General features: G+C 37.7%; 1 protein-coding gene across 2 annotated transcripts; it reads right to left on the bottom strand.

Annotated features, from left to right (window-relative positions):
* Window positions 1–256: 256 nt before the first annotated feature.
* LOC126974954 (oxygen-dependent coproporphyrinogen-III oxidase) lies at window positions 257–19,934 on the bottom strand. 2 transcript variants are annotated; one of them, XM_050822716.1, is made up of 9 exons: window positions 19,686–19,934; window positions 19,124–19,352; window positions 12,181–12,246; window positions 10,354–10,511; window positions 9,983–10,113; window positions 8,174–8,300; window positions 6,181–6,344; window positions 5,262–5,431; window positions 257–461 (listed from the first exon to the last, which is right to left on the bottom strand). In XM_050822716.1, exons 1-9 carry the CDS (start codon window positions 19,766–19,768, stop codon window positions 348–350), a joined length of 1,242 nt encoding a protein of 413 aa, XP_050678673.1. In that variant the 5' UTR covers window positions 19,769–19,934; the 3' UTR covers window positions 257–347. The 2 variants fall into 2 exon arrangements, with proteins under 2 accessions (XP_050678673.1, XP_050678674.1); XM_050822717.1 differs by lacking the exon at window positions 12,181–12,246 and having other exon boundaries at window positions 19,686–19,933.
* Between the last annotated feature and the right edge of the window lie 248 nt (window positions 19,935–20,182).

Below are 20,182 nucleotides of genomic sequence, written 5' to 3'. Positions count from 1 at the left end.
CATTCGTTTTGGAATGGGTCGTAGTTTTTGACTTTCAATAAGTGATGTCACATCCTATTTTGAATAAAAAATATTTGAATTTGAAAAATAATTCTTCGTGGAGTGCTTTGGACGAGGTCATTTTACTTCTCAGTAAGTAGACTATTGTTTCTAATTAATTGAATCTGAAATTTTAGATTTACATGTACAAAAAAAAATTTTTTGGGTGCCCATTATTATTGAAAATGGTTTTATAAGCAAAAAATAAAAAACTATATAAAACATTTGAATAATTTATATATAATAATAATATTTCTTTTGTGATAACATAATCCCACACCAGTCAATGTCAATGAGTCAAGCTCAAACTAAGCCACTTGTCGAGCCTGTTCCAAGTGAAGCCAGTCCCGGGGCTCTTTCAATACCTTCATTAGCTTCTCCTCAGCTGAATTTGGCTTGGGTGTGTGCATGTATTCCCATTTCTGAAAAAAGAAACATAGTAATCAGGTTTAGGCTTTTGTGGCATATTTTTATTTATTTTTATACGTACATGGGAAGTTATTATAAATTTGTGAAAGACTATGTACTAGAGATGAAACGGATATCCGGTAACTATCCGGTATCCGGCCTATCCGGCGACCTTAATACTATCCGGCCGAATACCGGAAAACTACCTACTATTCGGCCGGATAGGCATCAGGCCGAATTAAAAAAAATCTGTATAAAAAATATATTTTTAAGTAATTATTTGCTTTATTTAGTTAGTTTAAGTATCACTTAAGAAATATAATTAGTTTTAGTTGTAAATTTTTAATCACACCATAGTAAATGAATGTAATAGAAAAATATTAATTAATTAGTACTCATACTGCACTAAAGGCAAATTATGGTGGATAAATACTAATTTCTGTGCATTGAGAGGTAGCAAGCGGTTTCGCTTCTCTCAACCGAATCTAACCGAGTCTACTCGATCGTTCGCGCGCCGCCTACGCAAGTCTGTGTTTGTGTATTCGTTACACCAAGCCGTGTGGGCCGAATATCCGGTATCCGATATCCAGCCCAACTGCTATCCGTTTCATCTCTACTATATACTAGCAGTTATATTATGTTATTGGTGTATTTTATGGGTCGTGTCTTTATTTCATTCATACATCAAATTTGCACGGTAGATAAAATCATGGAAGATATCCTTCATATTTTACTCATTAACCATAATATAGTCCCCGTAGTCGTAGAAACTTTTAATTGGTTATAGACAGATTTTTTTAATGGTCCAAAGTCATTACGACTGCTCTATGAGTGTTGGCTCGGTCGCAGAACATAAATACAGGATTAATTTATAATAATATTACCATTCGTTATTCACACTAAAATTCGAAATAAATTTAAACGTAAATGAAATGTAACCAAGCGCTGAATTTCATGTAGCTCTTAGGGTATGTTCCAATATGCACTGCGACCACTGTACAGTAATGTTACGTCAATTTCGTATATTGGTTATTCGTTAGTATGTCAAATTAAAATTATTTGGGATTAAACTGTAGGTATTGTTTAAAAAACGTTAGGTACTCGAGTGGTTTTGACTGATCACGTGATCAAAGTACTGCGAGTACCTTACCTCGAAAACGTTAATGCTCACAGTAGAATATCAGTCCATAATAGAACCAATTTTTCTACAGCGATAGCACTGAGAAGAGCTCGCGGTGCATATCGGAACATACCCATAAACTATGTTAGTGTAAATATTATTTTTACGTTAGCAAGAATTTTTCTGAATTGCTGTTACAGAAAAATAGTAACAACTAACAACTATAAAACAGAGAGAATTACATTTCGTCATTAAGTTATAATATATTTTTTTTTTATTTAATTTGATTTTTTTATGGACTTTATAACAAAACTGTACAAATTTTGTTTAACTGAGAGTTTAACAAGACATCACCAAGATTTACGATCAATGCGTCACTCGGGTGGTTGGCTCAGTTGGTAAGAGCACTCGGACGGAACCCGAGTGACGCATGGATTGTAAATCTAGCTATGGCTTCTTAAATTTTTAGGTTGTGGCTCTATGTAGGGGTGAGACGCGGGTTCGAGTCTCGCATCGTCCATAAATTTTGGTACTAATTAAATATTTTGTATAATAATATGTAATCCCAGAAGCGAGGCATATCACTTAAAATAACAAACTGTTTAGATAACAAAACTGGGTCGACTACAGTGTTTCAAAATTAAGGGTTTCTTCTTACCTTATGTATAAAAGTGTCTATTATTGTTATGTCTGTTTGATAATTATTAAATAATTTGATATGTTTTTAAAGTGATAGGATTAAAACACAAATAAAATTTTGTTTAGATTTACAGAGAGCGACATCTCAAGTCAATTTCCTAATATGCAAATATTGGGGTTGAGCAGGTTATCAACTGTAAAGTAGATCCTGTAGACGAAACAACCTGAGAGTTGAACAAAGCATACAAGATTTTATATCGATACGTCACTCGAACGGTTAGCTCAGTTGGGGGAGCACAGGCACGGAACGCCAGAGGTCGTGGGTTCGTGCCCCGCATCGTTCATAAAATATTGTTTTAAATTTTTTTTTGTGAAATTATTGAATGTAGTTTTAGCTGAAGTCCTCATTGCCAGTCAACGCTATTTTTGACTACAACTTCTGACAGTTGATTCCACGGTGACATGTCTGAATCGTTTCGATCACGCATCAATGATTCTTAAATACTTTATTGACATAAAATCAACAGATTGCTCGTCAACGTAAAGCACTAAAAATACAATTTAAATACATGCTAATTACAAATAACAAAATAACATAAGGTTGAACCATAACATTTATAAAAAGTAACAACTATAACACTATTTAATTCCATTTTGTAATATCGTTTAAGTAATCATTAATAGGATCCTAAATACTTTTGGTCTTTCATAAAATCTCTACGATCAAATAGCAGCGACATACCGGATGTAATGACTTACTTAGATCAAAGCGTTCAAGGTGGCCAGCAGATTGCCAATTTTTTTTCAGAATACTTTCACTCAACCTATGAGCATGACCCAAACCCAAGAACTAAACACAATGAAATCGTCGAATGCCACATGTCACTTAGTTTATGTCGTTTCACAGACTCAGATGTCATATCAGCGCTCAAAAGCCTAGATGCAAATAAAGGTCCTGGCCCAGATTCTATACCTCCAAGTTTCTTAAAGGCCTGTGGCACAAAATTGGCTGAGCCGTTACGAATCATTTTCAATAAGTCTTTACTATGTGGAACTTTTCCCTCAAGATGGAAGGTTGCGCACATCAGTCCCATTCACAAGAAGGGAGATCCTGGAGATATTACTAACTACCGGCCCATCTCAATTTTGTCTGCAATCGGTAAGCTGTTTGAATTACTCGTTCAGAAAAATATTTTTTTCCACCTTAAACCCTTGCTCATACCCCAAAAGCATGGATTTCTACCTGGTAGATCAACTACATCGAATCTTGTGGATTTTGTTAGTGACATTACTCAAGCTTTCACAGATGGTCACGAATTGCATGCTATTTACACTGATTTATCAAAAGCCTTCGATGTGGTTGACCACGTAATGCTCATAGAAAAACTTGGTCACGCAGGAATATGTGGCTCTCTACTGCGGTGGTGCGAATCCTATTTGCAGAACCGTTCCCAAATTGTAAAGATGGCTTTAAGTCAATTTCAAGAGCCGTGCCATCAGGGGTTCCACAGGGCTCCCATTTGGGGCCCCTTTTTTTCTTGGTCATTGTGAACGATCTAGCGACTAAATTAAAATCCAAATTTCAAATGTTTGCAGACGACTTAAAAATTTATCGTGAAATTAAATCTACAGAAGATACGATCATATTACAAAGTGATCTTGATACGATCTGCGATTGGTGTGTTAGTAATAGGATGGCTTTAAATTCCTCAAAATGTTTTTACTTAAACTTTTCTCGAAAACGCAATTCTTCACTACTTACTTACTTCATAAATGCGTGTCCACTAACAGAAGTTTTTACAATGCGAGATTTAGGCGTCATGGTTGACACAAAATTAGATTTTAGAGAGCACATTGACTACATTTCCAAAAAGGCATCAAGTCTTTCAGGTTTTGTGATTAGACAAACTAAATTTTTCAACGACCCTGATGTGTCGAAGATACTTTTTAACAGCTACGTGCGTAGTCTTTTAGAGTATTGCAGTCCAGTGTGGAACCCTTCTTACAAAGTTCATATTAAGAGGTTAGAGCAGGTGCAGTCGAAATTCTTATATCATCTCTCATATTCAAGTAATCTGCTACGAATCTAGACTTGTGCATTTTGGCATGACGTCTCTTGTACAGCGTAGGAAAGTGTCAGACCTTGTCTTTTTACACAAACTGATTCATGGCCACATAGACAGTCCTCTTTTATTGAGTAAAATTACCTTGGCTGTCCCACGGCACTGCAGCCGTATTATTAATAGGAAAACGTTCAGTCTACCCTCAACACGCACAAATTATGGTCAACATTCTAGTTTATATCGCATTTGTTCTCTGTATAAGGTAAGTCTGTCAGAAGGTAGACATATTCAATCCGTCAGTCCCTAGCTTCAGAAGACTTCTGCTAGAAAAAGCGGATTATTGGCTTGGGGACTGTGGGGTTGAATTGTGTTCATCTAGCTTTAGTTAATGTTTTTAGTTTTATATAAAATCTAGAACACATTTAAAAGCATGCTGTGTTCACTTCCAGAAAGAGGCACTCGCCCCAACATGTTAACATATTTTTCTGTTTTATACAACATTAAGAGTGTATCCCGTTTAGTGAACCTAATAAAAAAAAAAAAGATTGTAGTAAGCCTTCGACACGAGTCTGCGTTTAATAAATGATTTTTATCTACACCCGTGCTTTAAATCCTCTATTAAAGATTATAAAACAGTTAGCTTATTGCGAACATTAAAACACCCAATGTCCTAATAACCATTACATCATCCAAACGAGTGTTGTAAAGATCCATTTTCATAATAACACTCCTTAGGATAATAATGTTACTAGGGCTGGCTTTTTTAATGTTAGCAGTAAGTTAACTGTTTCAGAACCTTTTATAGAGGATTCATATTATGGGTGTAGATAAAGTCTTGTATGCAACTGTTGATAATTAGGTATTAAAACACTCATGTGATACTATTAATCCACATTCGTGTATTAATACCCCTTATTACACAACAGGTGAATAAAAAAACTAATATTTATATATTGATAATTCAGTTACACTTGTGGGTAATTTACACTCACAGCGTTCAATGGCAGCGACATAAGGATGGACTCGTATCGCGCCTCGGGCGTGAACAGGCCGAACTTGGTGCCTCGGTCATAGATCAGGTTGAACTCCACGTAGCGGCCACGCCTCAGCAGCTGCCACTGGCGCTCGTGGTACCCGTACGCATCGTCCTTGTGCTTCTGAACTGTGGTAAACATATAGCTCGACCGTTAACATGATCAGAGAGGATTTGCAGACTCTTGAGTCAGGCCATAAAATATAGTGTGACGTAAAAACAGCCAAAAAACTCTCATCATCACTCTCGCTCGTGGCGTTATTCATCGCAACCCACGCCACTCGTGTTTTTTGACACTCATTATACAACAGTTGCATAAGATACTATTTCATATATCCATAAAAAAGTCGCGGTTGTAATGAAGTGTTATCAAATTGTCGCCATATCTCTCCCTCAGAGTAATTCGGATGTACCTACTCATAATAATATAATAATAATATTGACACACTTTTTACACAAATTATCTTGCCCCATGTTAAGCATATATAGCCTGTGTTATGGGTTACAAAACAATGATATATTTAATACAATATACTTACTTAAACATACATAAATTCATATAAACATACATAAATACATTTAAACATCCATGACTCGGAAACAAACATATCCATCATATAAATGCTTGCACTTACCGGGATTCGAACCCGGGACCTCTAGCTAAGTAGGTAGGACCGCTAGCCACTCGGCTATACAGGTCGTCGGCTACTACTACTCATGGCCGGGTACCGCCCATAGTTGGTCAATCCAGAATCTAGAGAATCTAACTTTACGATTGCCAATAGCGACTTGGATGTTAATTCTCAATATTTGTAAGTAGAGTTGATTATCTTTTACTCCCTAGGTACTCTGCGTCTTACAACGAATAGTTAACTTACCTATGGGTATGTAACTGGGTATGACAGCCTCAGCGCACGAAGTCACAAAGTTGAACGCGCTGGTCTGATCGGGAGAGTCGATGTCGTCGAAGAATATCCCCCCCACGCCGCGCCGCTCCCCCCGGTGAGGTATCGAGAAGTAATCGTCGCACCATTTCTTGAATCTGAGATCACAACACCAAAAAGCATTTCAACACGATGCTTAGCGAACTACAGCGATGTATTGGAATATTTCGAAGTTATTTCGATCAACTTGAAGCCGTCTGATTAACTTTACAATTGCACCAATGGATTATCAATGGCGATATTTTCATAACATAATCCTACTGTCCTAATATATAATACGGCAATACTTCAAGCCGGCCCACATTCTAGCGCTCTATACCCCACACTAATGTCCGGCCACATACGGAGTATTGCTGTCATCTCAGGTCTGGCGCACCCCATCTCCTCCCCATCCAGCATCAGCTCGAACCATTTGACTACGTGCAAAGAACTGCTGGAATTGTCAGGGACCCAGTGCTCTGTGAACGGCTCGTTTAACTTGCACTGCTTAGAGACGTGGCTTCGTTATGTGACATGATTATTGGGATAGAAGTCACTCCCAGTGTACCGAAGAGCTCGTTACTCTTTTTTCATCCAACGTTGGGGATCAACCGTGAGCAAATTAGAAGGCTGAACCTCTTTATTCCTTATGCAGTTTGATTACCCATTGAAAAGGCCGGCAGCGCTCAGATGAGTCCTCAGACTGATCAGAACCAGGGGCGTGGATTCCATATATGCCAATAGGCATAGCCTACCTACCATATTTGGGAGTCTAATTAATATACCTACACTAGATTTCAAGATAATTCAGATAAATTTAGTTCTTTTATTCTATAATCGAACTTCTATTGAACACCCAACCAGTAAGTTTATCGTTACGCGATATATATATATGCCAGTAGTGTTTATTTACGTTATTTACTTGCATAATTTGGCAAATCTTGCTAAAAACACGACCAATCTGACAGAACGGCAGAAAAATGTTGGTAAGTGAACTTATATCCTTATAACAGGAACAAATTTTTTTTATATTAATCCCAATGTGGCTAGTTGGCCTATCGCGCTGGAAAACCAATTCACGCCCCCTGATCAGAACATACCATTTAGGTGAAAAGTTTCTATACATCTCATACTTATATAATAACATGAAATACTTAAAACTGTATTTGGTCTGTTCATAAAGTAATAAAATCTAATATATATATAATTTTGCTCTGACTGATCACGGTGAGCGGGACTCGAGCCGATTTTACCCGAGTTAGCATTAAATAGCCGAGAGTGACAGTCTCATACAATACCCAAAACATAAATGCTTCGCGCGCCTAAAGGAGACTTAACATTTAACACATTGATGTATTGAAGTCAGAGCATTATAAGATCCACATTCAAATATTTTTATTCAAAATCACTTAATGAACGTCAAAAACTACCACCCATTCAAAATAGACTGCCTCAGGCCTGAGAAGAACGGGAGCAAGAAACACAGAGGGCTTTTTTTTAAATAAAAATATGGATTACAATATAATATCGTACAATAAACATTTATAATGAAAGAGCTGGCTACATGCCCAGTCTGTGGTATCATTAAGAAAATCGTTTATGCTATAATAACCTTTCCCACATAAACGTTTTTTAACAATTCATTTAAATTTCGTAACACATTTGTATTGTATATTTTCTGGGATCATATTGTAGAAGCATATACATCGCCCAATAAAAGACTTACTAACTCAACTTAACCGAGTAGTAGTTTATGTTTGTTCCTAGTGTTAACATTATGATTGTCACAGTTTCTAGCACATTCCTCAATGTGCTTATGAACATGTAGAACATTATAAAGAATTCATTGAGAAGCAACAGTCAAAATGTTTATTTCTTTAAATTTTTCTCTTAATGATTCTTTTAACATTCAATATTGAACACTCATGTTATTTTGACATAGTTTTACCTGCCGTAGTAGGTTTTGTCGTGCGCATCGCAGGCGTGCTTCAGCGTGAGGTGGAAGTGCGTGGCGTCCTCCTCGTTGAGGTAGTAGGGCGTGAGGTCCGTGCCGCCTCCGAACCACCACTGCACTCCTGACGTCATCATTATATAATTGTATATATTTATAATCAATACTGGCGAAGCCCGGCTACGCTTCGCTGTAAGAGCGCTTCTGCACTACGTCCGATCCGTATCCGTGAAAACACGGTCCGAGGTAGTCTTAGAACTATTTCTATGGTAGTTAACGCACTAGATCCGGCTTCTGTCATTCGATTTCTTTACGCCAACCGATAGAAATAGTTCTACAACACTACACCGGGTCGTTTTTTACGGGTACGGATCGGACGAAGTGCGAAAGCGCTCTAACTCATTCTTATAGTTTGATAAATATTCAGGTGCATTCATTGTCACGTAAATATATTTATAAAATAGTAACAAATTTCCAATACACTCTTGGAGGCATATCACCACCAGAGGTTTAATGGTGTAAAATTAATGTACTGTAACGCCATCTGGTGGCGAGCTACGACAAAGTGGATAGCATAGAAACCACCTTTATAGCTATAACTACCCTAATGTACAAAATTTAAAATAAATCCATTTTATTACTGTATAAGATTTGCGGCCCCTCATATACACAAGGATGTGTTTACATTTAAAAAAGAGATTGGATAACTACTTATTAGAGTCAGAATAAACCACCAATTGAGTACAATGCTTTAGGCTTAAGAAGAATGGGTGCAACTATATAGGTGAATCTTATTATTTAGTGAATTTAAGATTATAACATTAATAATAATATTATTAGGGAGAATTTATTATAGGGTGCGTTATGCCCGATGACATTTGCCATATTTTCACATAAATCATCATCATCATTTCAGCCGGAAGACGTCCACTGCTGGATAAAGGCCTCCCCCAAAAATCGCCAAGATGATCGGTCCTTCGCTGCCCTCAACGATTGGTTATTCCAGCAATCTTGACCAGATCGTCGGTCCATCTTGTGGGGGGCCTAACAACATTACGTCTTCGCCGCGTGTACGTAATCGCCATTCGAGGACTTTACTGCCCCAACGGCCATCTGTCCGTCGAGCTATGTGCCCTGCCCAATGCCACTTTAGTTTCGCAACCATCTGGGCTATGCCAGTGACTTTGGTTCTCCTACGGATCTCCTCATTTCTGTTTCGATCTCGCAGAGAAACTCCGAGCATAGCCATCTCCATTGCCCTCTGAGCGACAATCTGCTTCCTCATAAGGCCCAAAGTTAGCAACCACGTCTGCGTTCCGTATGTCATCACTGGCAACACACATTGGTTAAAAACCTTCGTCTTCAGACACTGTGGTATTTTGGATAAGAAGATTTTACGGAGCTTCCCGAAAGCTGCCCATCCGAGTTGGAATAGGCGAGTGACCTTCTTCCCGAAATTGGACCTGACAAACTGGATTATTTTTTCCAAGGTAGACGTAGGTACTCATTAAAGATTTCGAGAGTAGGTACAGTCCCAACTGCTACGGGTGTCCATGTTCATTTTGAGACCTACTCCTTGGGAAGCTGTATTGAGGCCATATGGCTTAAGACTTCCATGATGGTTTTTACAATCACCTAAAAATAACTAAACACACCAAGGATATTTATATATTTTTATATCGTAGCTAAGTAGGCAGTAGAATGTCTCAAATCGTAGAAAGACCGACCGGCTTTTATCGAGTAGGGATATCGTAGACAAGTCTACCCAGTGATCATATTAAAACAACTATCCTAGAGAGTACTTACCGTTCTTATCGGTAACTTCGAAATATCTATAATTGAAGTGTATAGTGGGCACCATGGGGTTACGGGGGTGGATGACCGCGCTGACTCCGGCTGCGAAGAACGGCAGCTCTTGGCTGTCAAAGTTCTTGCCTCTGTAATTTATATTAGACTTTTATACAGTACCCTCATTAATAAAAATTTTCAGATTATGTACAAGAGAGCTGTACGATCTATGTATTAAATTTCTATTAAATTCTGGTAAAAAATAGGATTTTTGACCCCTTTAAAACGTCGGCTTAATTAGGACTTCGCAAACGAGTCTACACATTGTCATACTATGTCAATTTAATATTTTTTTTATGTCCGATACCCGGTAGTGCCTGGTTACATACCTGGTTTTCATTTGCTGCACAGCCGCTGGTGGCAAGGTTCCAGACACAACAGATATGTTGACACCAGCCTTCTCAAACACTCTGCCGTCCTGGAGCACGCAGGTGATCCCTCCCCCGCCTTCCTTGCGAGTCCATCTGTCCACCAGGAATTTGGCTTCCTATTATGAGCAAAGACCTTAAATTAGGAATTGTTAGCATTCAATTTATTTACATTGTGACGCTACAAGCAATTTGATCACATACAAATGTGGCCTTAGACTTATTTGATAATCAGTAAGCATTCACATCCCTTTCGCTCCCGCTTGTCAGAATCAGACAGATGAAAGTATGTAACCAGTACACAGTAAGAAATTAAAACTATAGAGACCCTCTTTTTTTAAAGGCCCGGCGAACAATGATTAGCAATATAGTACTTTGTGTACAGAAAGTAACTGCCGATAGAGTCGCTCTTTTTTTTAAAGGCTCAGTGAACAATGATTAGAAGTATTTTATTTTGTGTACAGAAAAGAAAGTCATTGCCGGTGAATGTGAACAGTTACAAACTAGTGCTATTTAAACTGTATCACAGACGTATCGTTTCCTTGTGATAATACTTATTTATACCGCAAATCTGTAAAAGCTACTATTTTTCAACTTTTCCGTACACGAGATGAAAGAGAATTGCCGCCAGTCGGTAGCAAGAGAGAGTAGTGAAGAATTTTACAAACCAAGTAAGTCGAGTGTCATTTGCTCGACTCATTTCCTTGAGGCTGATTTATATATTATCACCACTAAATTTATTTAAGGATTTAAGCGTTTAAAAATTCGTGCTCAAAACTTATGATAAAACTTTTTTTAATAATGAAAATATTATAATCTCTTTCGAAAGTCAATATATTTAGTCAAAACACGCACACACAAAAGTCCAATTTAGCCACATTTATAATTTGACAAAAGCTGTCATACAAAGATATGTTGATGTCCGCCTACATTACAAATGCCAAAAAGATACCCTGGAAAAGATGTCTAAGTCGAAAAGACAAATTTTAACAAATTAATTTTATTTCAGCGAACTTAACATTTTAATAACCAGTTTACCGAATTATTTGATGTAAATAAAATATTATAATTGAGTGTTTGTTTCTCTCATTATAGGTTACCTTAACTTATTAGATCCAAATCCATTTATTTAGAGCGTTAAGAAGTACCAATGCACACACAAACTAATAAATAAACATAGAAAACGATCGCCTTATCCCAGCTTATCTTAGCAACCCTGTTTCCTCGTCAGAGTTTAGAAAAATATTTAACTGCTACTCCACTGCTGTCTTTGTCCAAATCGGGTTCTAAATTGAAAATACGCAGCATAAACTGAAAAAATGTTTACATTGCTGCCTATTGACCAATAATATTTTAAACAACTGGAGTAAACGCAGAAATGTATAACAATCGAAGATTATTATGGTCTTATTAGTGGCATGTGCCATATTTCGGCTTTGTTTTTTTGTGACGTGAATTGTCTATACAATATATGTATAGAACGTCATTGATTGTAATAGTCAAACTAGTGTCTTGTCTAAATAATCGCTTCGTCGAAATTCAATATCACACTCGTTATATTGTGTCAATAATTCGCCAGTTTATTGGCACCTAGAGCTTCACACCATACAATAGTTCCAACAAAACAGAGCAACCGAAGAGTTAATTATTTATTTAATATCTTTTTAATATCTTTATGTGTATAACAAGAAATAACATGTACAGCGCGTAAGTTAACTGAGAGATCCCTAATAGTATTCAATGTTAGCAAGCAGTTACATAAAACAAAAGAAATAATTAGATTCATACCGGATGTGGGACAAACATGTCTCCGTCATAATCTAAATCCTCATCAATTTTCTCATCCAGCCATGCCTACAACCAAAACACAAAATGTCACCGCAATATTACTTAGTGATTAGTTAGTAATTAGAAAATGAAGTTTGACAGATGATAACAAGACATGACCTTGTGACACGTCAATGTCATGCATTATACCCCATGAGACCACACAAGACTGGCTCGAGTCCTAAACTATTCTTTATGGATTATATTAAACTATTTTTATCTATATATATAAAAATGAATGGCTGTTCGTTAGTCTCGCTAAAACTGGAGAACGGCTGGACCGATTTGGCCAATTTTGGTCTTGAATTATTTGTGGAAGTCCAGAGAAGGTTTAAAAGGCGAATAAATATGAAAATGCCCGGTATTAAATAAAAACAACAACTTTGTTTTTCCATTGATGTGTCCCTTGTCGTTCAGAAATCAAATTGAAAGAATAGTTTAAAATGAATAACTAATTAGAATATTTATATCTTTCACAGGAGGTAAAAAACAAACTTTAATTTAATAATTGATTTTTTCTAATTACTTTATATGGCAATACGGCGTTTGCTGGGTCAGCTGCTTAATTAGTAATTATTATATACCTACATATTACCTATTACGTATTATGATGGAAGTATCTTATGCATTGATATTGCATGCATTGCCATCCTTCATGGCATTTTTTTTCAAGATATAGTTCAAGAAATAAATGTTTTATTTTTCGATTATTAATGTGACTTTTCATTCCAGCATGTTGACTAATTTGGTATTTTCCTTTGTCCACTTTTTTGAATCTATCACATTCTAAGTACTGAATTTCATTTATCACTGGGGCCACACACTTTTATTTAGGGCGATATATTTTATCCATAGCATTCTTAAAAAAGTGAGTTTAAGTCTGTTTTTTAGTCTTTTCGAAAAAAAAAGAGACATAAGAGATTAAAGGGACTGCTACTAAAAACCCTTAACATACCTATAACCTAGCATGATTTACATATGCCAGTAGACGGTTGCATATAGACGACCGATATAGCCGAATGGTTAGTGACCCTGACTACTAAGCTAGAGGTCCCGGGTTCGAATCCCGGTAGGTGCAATCATTTATATGATGACTATGGATGTTTGTTTCCGAGTCATGGATGTGTGTATTTATTTATGTATGTGTGAGTAAGTATATTGTATTAAATATATCATTGTCTTGTACCCATAGTACAGGCTATGCCTAGTTTGGGTCAAGATAATTTGTGTAAAAGTGTGTCAATAAAAAAAAAATACCCTATAGTGACAAATATTTTCTTTTGACTATGACACAAGTATAAAAAACTTTTATATATATTGCATCTACATATATAATTAGGCAAAGTAAATAGGAAGCTTTCATTGTTCATCAATTCATGAGTTACTTTTTGACTTATTAATCCTTGAAATTATAGCATGAAAATGACACCTTTTCAAACTATTTCGCGCGCCTCACTAGGTACCCTATAAGTGCCAGTAAAGTGACAGTTTGTGCAAAACTAATTTATTTTGTTACTAGTGGACAGTGCAGAGAAAATACGTCATAGAATTGTTTACAATTCTATGACGTATTTTTTAAAATTGATCGAAAACCATGAATTCTGGGAATGTTTGCCATCATTGTAGCATATGTACCTACATCATAATATAGAATATCATATATCATAAGACTAACAAGAATATTAATACTTCATCAGTACTTTATTGCTCTCTTCTCTTTTTATTAATCATCCGTTACTGCTTGTTTTGGAAATTTTCTTTCCGCACGCGCATAACATATGGAAGAAGCATTACCTCTGGGTTTATACAAAATAACGATGAATACTTATTTAAAAAAACTATGTTTCATGCGTATATTGCTTCCCAGGTAAATATAATATTGTTATTGTAACTTTCCAAGACTATATTCGTGTACGCTGTCTTGATTTTATTTGAATTGAGCTAAATATTGGCCATCCTTTTAAATAAAACTATACTTTAGAAAAAATATTGGCCTATTATTATTTTAGCTTACTACGTTTTGTTATTTGTCAAATACTTTATCAACCCTGATTACATCATTTATAGTTTTCACTAACTTATCGTTATGTTTATTCATTTTCGTACAACACTAGGTATTTTGACAGAAGTCAAATCTATGGTTACAGAGTGCCTATTACTTCAAGTTTTTATATGTTATTTTTCGCAATTTAAGAATAAATTCTGAGGTTGTCATAATCACTTTAAGAATATGAGATTAGCGTAATTGTATTAAGTTCGAAATTTTACGCGGCTCCCGGATGTGGATAGCCACATGCCGTCCTTATTAGATCTTCTGCTGACTACACATCCCGATGGTTACCAGGTCTCTGTCGACGCCCCTCTCGGAACGTCCGACCATTGCCTGGTCAGGAGTGTAGTGCCTATCCGACGCCAACGTCGCAGACCACCAGCGACCCGCCGCGTTTGGCACTACAAGTCAGCAGATTGGGATAGGATGCGTTCCTTTTTTGCATCCTACCCTTGGGGCAGGGTTTGTTTCCCTTCGGATGATCCTAGTGCCTGCGCCGTTGCAGTAGCCGATGTGATACTGCAGGGCATGGATATTTTTATACCAAGCTCTGTAGTACCGATCGGTGGCAGATCACAGCCCTGGTTCGATGCGTCAGTTAAAGCAGCATCTGACTGCAAAAAACAGGCGTATCGAACTTGGGTTGCGGCGCTGGGCTCAAAGGATCCGAACTGCAAAGTTCTAAAGAGGAAATATAACCGTGCCTCCAGATTTTTTAAGCGGCAAATCGCCCGTGCGAAATCGAAGCACGTCGTCAAAATTGGTGAGCAGCTTTCCAGTTACCCGACCGGAACACGCAAGTTCTGGTCGTTGTCGAAAGCTGCTCTTGGTAACTTCAACCAGCCGTCCATGCCGCCGTTGCACATGAGGAATGACACCCTGGCCCATACGGCAAAAGAGAAAGCCGATCTCCTGTGCACTCTTTTTGCCTCCAACTCGACTCTTGACGACAACGGAAAAACACCGCCGACCATGCCGCGGTGTCAGAGCTCCATGCCTGAAGTACAGTTCCGACAGAAAACTGTTAGGCGAGCTCTGTTTTCGTTGGACGTCAGGAAGTCGAGCGGGCCGGATGGCATTTCTCCAGTCGTGCTTAGAACGTGTGCCCCTGAGTTGACGCCGGTGCTAACGCGTTTATTCCGGCACTCTTATTCAAAAGGCGTAGTCCCTGATTCATGGAAGTCAGCCCTTGTCCATCCGATCCCAAAAAAAGGAGACAGTTCGGATCCGGCAAACTACAGGCCTATTGCTATTACCTCCCTACTCTCCAAAATCATGGAGAGCATAATTAACCGCCAGCTCTTGGTATACCTTGAGGGTCACCAGTTGATCAACGACCGGCAGTACGGCTTTCGCCATGGTCGGTCGACTGGCGATCTTCTAGTATACCTAACACATAGATGGGCGGCGGCTATTGAAAGCAAGGGGGAAGGCCTGGCAGTTGGTCTGGATATAGCGAAGGCCTTTGATCGTGTATGGCACAAGGCGCTCCTCGCAAAACTTCCATCATTTGGGCTTCCCGAGAGCTTATGCAAGTGGACCTCCAGCTTCCTCACTGGGCGCAGCATACAGGTCGTTGTCGACGGTTATTGCTCGAATCCCAAGCCCGTGAACGCTGGAGTGCCCCAAGGCTGTGTGCTATCTCCCACGCTGTTTCTTCTGCATATCAATGATATGTTGGACACCGCCAACATGCATTGCTATGCAGACGACAGCACTGGTGATGCCGTATACACGGGCCATGCAGGTCTCTCTCGGGAAAACGTCGACCAGTGCCGGGAGAAACTTGTGTCTTCTATCGAGTCCTCTCTCGAGAAGGTCGCGGAATGGGGTAAGTTGAACCTTGTCCAATTTAACCCCCAGAAGACTCAAGTTTGCGCGTTTACCACTAAAAAAACCCCATTTGCCGTATCACCCCTCTTCGAGAACACTTCCCTTAAAGCCTCGCCTAGTATCGGAATACTGGGTCTCAAAATCTCGAGCAATTGCCAATTCCGTGGCCATCTGGAGGGCAAAGCCAAACTGGCTTCAAAGAAACTGGGCGTCATAAATAGAGCACGGCAATACTTCAAGCCGGCCCACATTCTAGCGCTCTACAAAGCGCAGGTCCGGCCTCACATGGAGTATTGCTGTCATCTCTGGTCTGGCGCACCCCAGTATCAGCTCGATCCATTTGACCGCGTGCAACGCAGAGCAGCTCGAATTGTCGGGGACCCAGTACTCTGGAACGGCTGGATCACTTGGCGTTGCGTAGAGACGTCGCTTCAATGTGTGTCTTCTACCGCATTTATCACGGGGAGTGTTCCGAAGAGCTGTTCAACCTGATTCCTGCCGCCGAATTTCACCTTCGCACGACACGCCACAAGTTACGATATCATCCCCACCATCTGGATGTGTGGCGGTCCTCCACAGTGCGGTTTTCAAGGAGCTTTCTTCCTCGCACCACGAAGCTGTGGAATGAGCTTCCTTGTGCGGTGTTTCCGGGACGATACGACATGGGTACCTTCAAGAAAAGCGCGTACACCTTCCTTAAAGGCCGGCAACCATTCCATAGTAAAATGACATGATGCCACTTCTACTAGTTTTTTCTGTTTTGTGGTGTGTCTTAATCTAGTATAAAAGAAATATTAACAAAATGAAGGTCTATCCAAAAGTAAGGATACATGGGGCACACTAAAAGTTTTGCACTTCTAGCTAATCGGAACTATTTGAATTTCGAATGTTATATTTTTTGAAACGTTGCAACCTTCTCAGTAATAAAAAAACAATTGGCGGGGAAATAGTTTTGTGTTTTTTATCACACATCAAAGTTCTACGTACTCAACGAAAATGGAATTAAATCGAAAAGATTTTAGAGCGATAATTTTCTATGATTTTAAAAGTTCTGTCTCTCTGTAAGACTGTGCCGCTCGTCTTCAAACGCTTTTGAGAGAGAAGCACCTTGCTTGAGCACCGTGAGACGATGGTTTGCTAAATTTGAGAGAGGTCAGGTTTCTTTACATGACGATTTCGTCAAGGGCCTCCTTCAACTGCCGTCAACGAATAAAATGTAGCTACAGTTAAGCGGCTTATTGAAGAAAACCCGATTAGAGGACAATTGGGGATTGGTACGAGCCAAATTCAGAAAATTTTATACAGAGAATTGAAAGTTCGGAAACTTTGTTGTCGTTGGATCCCTCATGAACTGACAGTGGAGCAAAAGCGCGCTCACGTGGAATGGTGCTGATCGGATTTTTTTTCTCAGATACGGGTCCCAGCTGCACAATTCCACTTGAAGATCAAAAGAGTGTTAATGCAATATTCTACCATTTGTTTACCCAGGGTGTTAAAAAAATTTCAAGAAAGACGACCAAAAAGCCGTGTTCTTCTACATCATGACAATGCTTCTTGACACATGGCCAACAAATCTAAGTCATTTTAAGCTTCCGAAAAAGTACAACTCGGCACCCAACCTGCACATAGCTCCAAATTAGCACCCTGCGATTTCTGTATTTTCCCCAAAATCAAAGATTTGAGGTTTCACTTTTACCAAGTCCGAAGAGGCAGTAATAGAGTTCAATCAGCATGTAGAAAACATGCCTTCAGATCTGTGGTCCTCATGTTTTAAAAAATGGTTCGATAACATAAAAAAAAATTTAAAATGTAAAAGAGAGAAGAGAGCATAGGACTGGACATCAGATATGGATTTTCAACATTTATATTATAAATTTTTGAGAATTTTCAATTTTGATTAAATTCAAATTCACTTCACTTCACTCACGTCCACTGTACAGCTTATGAATCATCAATCAACCTGGGAGTAGTCTTATAATGATTAAATAATAATTAATAATATTAATTAATCTGTCATCTGTCATGTATTATGGAGTGCATAAAAAAATCATTTTATTGTTTTCCATAATATTTAAAATGATTTTAAAAAGCAGCTATATTAATAATGAATGTTGCCATATATATTGATAAAATTATTTTACTTTGTTTTTTGAAATGCATTTAAACAACCATATTAATTATAATGCACATGTAGAAATGAATTTGAAATTGAAATTCTACAAGAGTTTTTAATGTTATTGTTTTTAATTTTTCACTTAATTCCTCCTTAGTAGTTCACTCTTGACAGAGTGGTTGTGGTTACATGATGAGACTGTAGGTACACACGAGATGTATCTATGATGGATGATGCAGCCCTCGCAAGGCACTTCCACTTGCCACGATTTTCAGCGTTACTCCTCCTTAGTCATTCACTCTTGACAGAGTGGTCGTGTTGCATGATGAGACTGTAGGTACACACAAGATGTAACTATGATGGATGATACAGTCCTTGCAATGCACCTCCACTTGCCACAATCTTCAGCGTTACAGGAACATTGGACTATGGTGGTTTGTGTCGCAGCCTTTATCAGGTTTGACCAACATGTAGGTGACCAACCTCATGAAGTTCCATGGATGAGTCATTCCATGTAGTTTTGGTTTGGTGGAACATGCCCAAAGTACTTACTTTTCACTTAAGGTAATGGTTAAAACTGGAAGTACTTAAAGAACTATTTTTTCTTCAAAAATATCTTTAAAAATACAGAGTAACTTTGATCTCTATGAGAGTGGGTTACTCACAAATTGCCATCAGTCGTATGTGGATAAATACAATCAAACATCCATGACTCAACAACAAACATACTTATTTATCATATAAATGTTGCACCTACCAGGATTCGAACCCACTAGCCACTGGGATATATGAGTATATGTAATGCCTGTATTGTAAATAGACGCTATTTATTTCCCTGTGTAATATCAAAAAGCACTAGGTACTATTTTGAATCACCATTGTAAACAGAATAATCATAATCTACTCACCTCATCCTCCTCCTTCTCCAATGCTCGGCAGAATTCAGCCTGTATCCTCATTATTAACAATTCCATTTGTGTTTTCATATCATTAGGATTTTTTTCTAGTTGACTAATGGGTGTAACAGGCTCAGCCATATAATTTTTTAATTGTAATAACTCTTTCATATCTGCACTACTATTTTTGTGTTGCTGATATGCCATGTAACCTGCACCAATTACTGCCGCACAATAAAACCTTAAAAAATTTAAATAGCATGCCAATAATTTAAATAGATTAGCCTTGACCAAAAAATATAATTATATTATAACAAAGAAAATTTGTTTCTTTTTATTTCTTGCTCTATTAATTTGCTTAGGCCGAATATTAATTAGTTTGGATGGTGTCATTAGTTTATCTGATAAAAGTAATCAAAAGTTTGGTGACTGATAACATAAACCGGACCGGCTATTATTACATATTGAATACATTAAATTTTACTTGTTACTATTATGTCAAAGTACTATCGTATTATTCATTATAAAGATATATATACCACATTTGTATTATGCTAGTAAAAAGCTAACTTACTTTAAATTCCGTTCTCTAATTTTCTTGTAACTTCCTACATAACTCAGAGTTTTAAAACTTCTTATAGCCACTTTGAACGACATTTTCCTTGTTTGAGTAAGTGTACTTAATAATTAGTCAATCCAGTTATCGAGGTTTTACATTCAGGAGATTCAACATTTAATTGTTTTGTTTTCTTAATATTGTTTACAAAAATATTAAGTCCTCGAAAGTTGTACTTGAACTATTCAATCATCACATGTTGTGTTGTTTTAAGATAATTAAAAAACGTATACGACTACGTCTATATCACTATGACATTTTGAAACTTCAAATGAATCAAGATTATGACAAATGTCAAGACATAGCATAAAATTACTTCGCGTAGAAAAATTGCTATCGCTGCCACATATAATACATTTAGCGTTTACATGATTCTTAGTTCTACTTGTAACTTTAAGGAAAATGATTGAATTCGATAAAATAGATGCAACTCGACTACAATGGATTTGGAGTCA

Source organism: Leptidea sinapis, chromosome 34 (assembly GCF_905404315.1).
Source record: "Leptidea sinapis chromosome 34, ilLepSina1.1, whole genome shotgun sequence".
Lineage (NCBI taxonomy): Eukaryota > Metazoa > Arthropoda > Insecta > Lepidoptera > Pieridae > Leptidea > Leptidea sinapis.
Note: the sequence above shows the minus strand (reverse complement) of the source record. Positions and strands in the feature narration are given on the sequence as shown.